Source organism: Crocodylus porosus, unplaced genomic scaffold (genome assembly GCF_001723895.1).
Source record: "Crocodylus porosus isolate Cpor-Errol unplaced genomic scaffold, CroPor_comp1, whole genome shotgun sequence".
NCBI lineage: Eukaryota > Metazoa > Chordata > Crocodylia > Crocodylidae > Crocodylus > Crocodylus porosus.
The window spans coordinates 1,246,733-1,250,033 of record NW_017728921.1 but is presented as its reverse complement, the minus strand read 5'-3'; the positions used below and the strand labels follow the sequence as shown (position 1 = coordinate 1,250,033).

Genomic DNA, 3,301 nt, shown 5'->3' with positions numbered 1-3,301 from the left:
TTAAGAGGAGGTTAGATGAACACCTTGCTGGGGTCGTTTGACCCCCGTACTCTTTCCTGCCACGGCAGGGGGTCGGACTGGATGATCTGCTCAGGTCTCTTCTGACCCTAGAAACTATGAAACTTGTGCGACACGCGAGGCCGCGTCTCAGCCCGTGGGAGCCAGAGATGCCTGTTTGCCCTCCCCACTTCTGGGGCAAAGTGCGCATCCCACGAGGGTAGCTCTGGCCCTGGCCTGGAGGAAGAGGAGATGCTGCAAGCCATTGCCTGCCCTGGGAAAGAGAAACCGTCTTCGGATGAGATAAATGGGGGAGGCACTCGGCTAGGAGAGGGAGGAAGCGAGGGAGGACGGGGGGTGGATGGATAGACGCATCGCCCACGCCCAAGTCGCTCGTTCCCTTCCCTTGGAGGGTGGCATGAGTGCACCCCTTTCCTGCCCCAGTCTTTCGGGCTCTTTCCGCCCCGCGCCGAATTGCACCGGTGCAGAAGAGGACGGCCAGAACGAGCCTGCCTTGGCGCGCGGCTTCAGGCCCTGCTGGGGTGATGCAGCGGGACCGCAGCATCCCGCTGGACACGCGGCCAGGAGCAGCAGGCTGCGAAGCAACACGCGGGGCAGCTCGGTCGATGCTGTTTCGGGGACGAGTCCCGGCTGCGAGTCAGGTTTGCAGGCTTCTTGTGAGAGCCAGGACATTTTGATCTCTCCTGGCGGGTTCCAGCCGCTCGCCACCAACGCCTCTCGTCCGGCAGCCGTGTTTTTGACCCTTCGCAGCCGCAGACATCCCTCGCGGAGGCGCCGTGCGCTGCTGGCCACGAGGCTCCTGGCCGCGCGGACCCCGGGGTTTGCCGGGATGCGGGAAGCCTGACGCGCAGCCCTGCAGAGCCGGCGGGGGCCTGCCGGGGAGGCTCCCGGCGTGTGGGGCCCGGGGTTTGGTCAGGCGCCCAAGTGCACCGTGCCAGGAGCTGGGGCCAGTCAGCAGCTGCAGGTCCGCGAGGCCAGGAGTCCTGCAACCCCGTCGGGGGGAGAGGCGGGAGACCTCAGCTTCCCTCCTGGCCGCACCCGCGCTGGGCCTCTCTCCAGTCTGCATACGGTCAGGCCTGGAGCATGCCTGTGACTAGGGGGTAAAGAAGAGTCTGCCCAGATGCCTGGCGGGTGAGGCCAGAAGGGAGCGTGGGGCAGGCCTGTGGTCGGAGGCATCGTCCAGGCGCCCACGTCCCTCTTGGACAACGCAGCAATAGCTGGGGATCGCCGCCTGCCCGCAGCGGGGCCGCCCCTTTGCACCCATTTCCCTTGGACTGTCAGTGCACAGGGTGGTCTCCAGCAAGGGCCTCGGTCTCCGGGGGGTGAGCTGCCCGGCTCCGAAGTGAGGGGGCAGCTTCCTTACCCCCCGATCCACTGCCCTGAGCCGAGCGCATCGCGAACCCGATGCAAGGAAGCCACGGGAAATCCAGCTGGTAGCGGGGGGACGGCGTTTGTGCTGCCGCTGTCGAGACCCCCGAGGCGCTGCCTGCTCCGTGCTTCGCCCCCGGTCCCGATCTGCAGGCCGGCGCAGACGCAGCCCCTCGGTGCACCCAGGTGCCGCGCTCAGGCTGCGGTCAGGGGCTGCTCTACAGCGGGCCTGCTGGGCCCGGGAGCCGTGCAGCTGGGGCTGGGGTGTGCCCGCGTGCTAGCGGGGCGTGGGGCTGCGTTCGGCCGGGGTCTGAGCGGGCTCTCCCTCTGCAGCCTGAACCTGAGCAACAGCGACATCCTGACCATCTACGACGGGGACGAGCTGACGGCGCGCGTCCTGGGGCAGTACGTGGGCAGCGGTGGCCCGCAGAAGCTGTACTCCTCCACCCCCGACCTGACCATCCAGTTCCACTCCGACCCCGCCGGCCTCGTCTTCGGCAAGGGGCAGGGCTTCGTCATGAACTACGTAGGTAGGTGGGCACGGGCACGGGCGGCACATCGCAAGTCGCAGCAAAGCCCGTCCCATCCCCGGGGCTGGGCACTGCTTGCCCCCCGCCTGCCAGGGCTGCTTGGGCCCTTGCTCCCTGTGAGAGCTAGATGCCTGGGACAGCCAGGGGCACAGGGCCGCTGGGCGCCAGCGGCCCCCGCGTGCTTGTCCCCGTCTCTCGGCTCCATCCCCGCGGGCCAGGAGAAGCCGGGGAGGCTGGGGGACCGGGTGCAGCTTGCTCAGCCCCTGGCGCCGCCTTTCTCCCCGCCCCCCCGGCCGTAGAGGTGTCGAGGAACGACTCGTGCTCCGACCTGCCGGAGATCCAGAACGGCTGGAAGACCACGTCGCACACGGAGCTGGTGCGAGGGGCCAAGATCACCTACCAGTGCGACCCGGGCTACGACATCGTGGGCAGCGACACGCTCACCTGCCAGTGGGATCTCAGCTGGAGCAGCGACCCCCCCTTCTGCGAGAAGAGTAAGGGTGCACCCCCCCGCCAACCCTCGCCTTCCCTTGGGGCATGGGGCCAGCCGCACCGTGGCCTGGGGTGGGAGGTCTCTTGATGGCTGCAAACCGCAGACCCCGGCTGGGTGCAGTGCGGGGGGCCGGCTCCACGGGACCTAGTGGCACCTGATCCCCAGTCTCCTCGACCTCCCTGGGGCAACCCCATCCCTCCCTGCCCGCGTGACGGACCCGTTCTCCTCCAGTCATGTACTGCACGGACCCCGGGGAGGTGGAGCACTCGACCCGGCTCATCTCGGACCCCGTGCTGCTGGTGGGCACCACCATCCAGTACACGTGCGACCCGGGCTTCGTGCTGGAAGGCAGCTCCCTGCTGACCTGCTACAGCCGCGAGACGGGCACGCCGATCTGGACGTCACGGCTGCCCCACTGCGTGTGTAAGTCGGCCCCGGGGGGTCTCCTCCCGGCCTGCCCTCGTGTCCTGCTGGCTGCCAGTCTGCAGGGGGCCAAAGGTAGTATCTTGCAGCCCCGGCTCTAGAGCAAAGGCCAAAGGAGCGGCAACGCGGCCGCCCGCTGGAGATGCGACCCTGTCAGTGCAAGGCGGGGGAATACGTCCCAAGCGGCTCCTTTGCCTTTGCAAAAAACCCCAAAGCACTGGGCGGGGGCAGCTCTGGGCCGTGACAGACGAAAGGCCATTTCCCAAGGGATGTTGGTTGTCACCGTGTTAGTCTAAGGACATCGGCAGGCAAGGTCCTTTGGGCAGATATGATATCTCTTATTAGACTAGCTAGCACTAGTTAGCTAGTGTGGGCGCCACACCCCAGGAGGGATGGGGACAGCATGGAGAGGGTCCAGAGGAGGCCACCCGCATGGTCGGGGGCAGCAGGGCAGGCCCTACGAGGAGAG

General features: G+C 67.3%; 1 protein-coding gene across 1 annotated transcript in view; it reads left to right on the top strand.

Moving 5' to 3' along the window:
- SEZ6L (seizure related 6 homolog like) overlaps positions 1-3,301 on the top strand; it is a 21,168-nt gene that overhangs the window by 11,869 nt on the left and 5,998 nt on the right. The window contains exons 10-12 of the mRNA XM_019539369.1: positions 1,720-1,916; positions 2,216-2,410; positions 2,641-2,832. Of these exons, the coding sequence (XP_019394914.1) occupies positions 1,720-1,916; positions 2,216-2,410; positions 2,641-2,832 (584 nt within the window). The remainder of the gene's footprint in view (positions 1-1,719; positions 1,917-2,215; positions 2,411-2,640; positions 2,833-3,301) is intronic.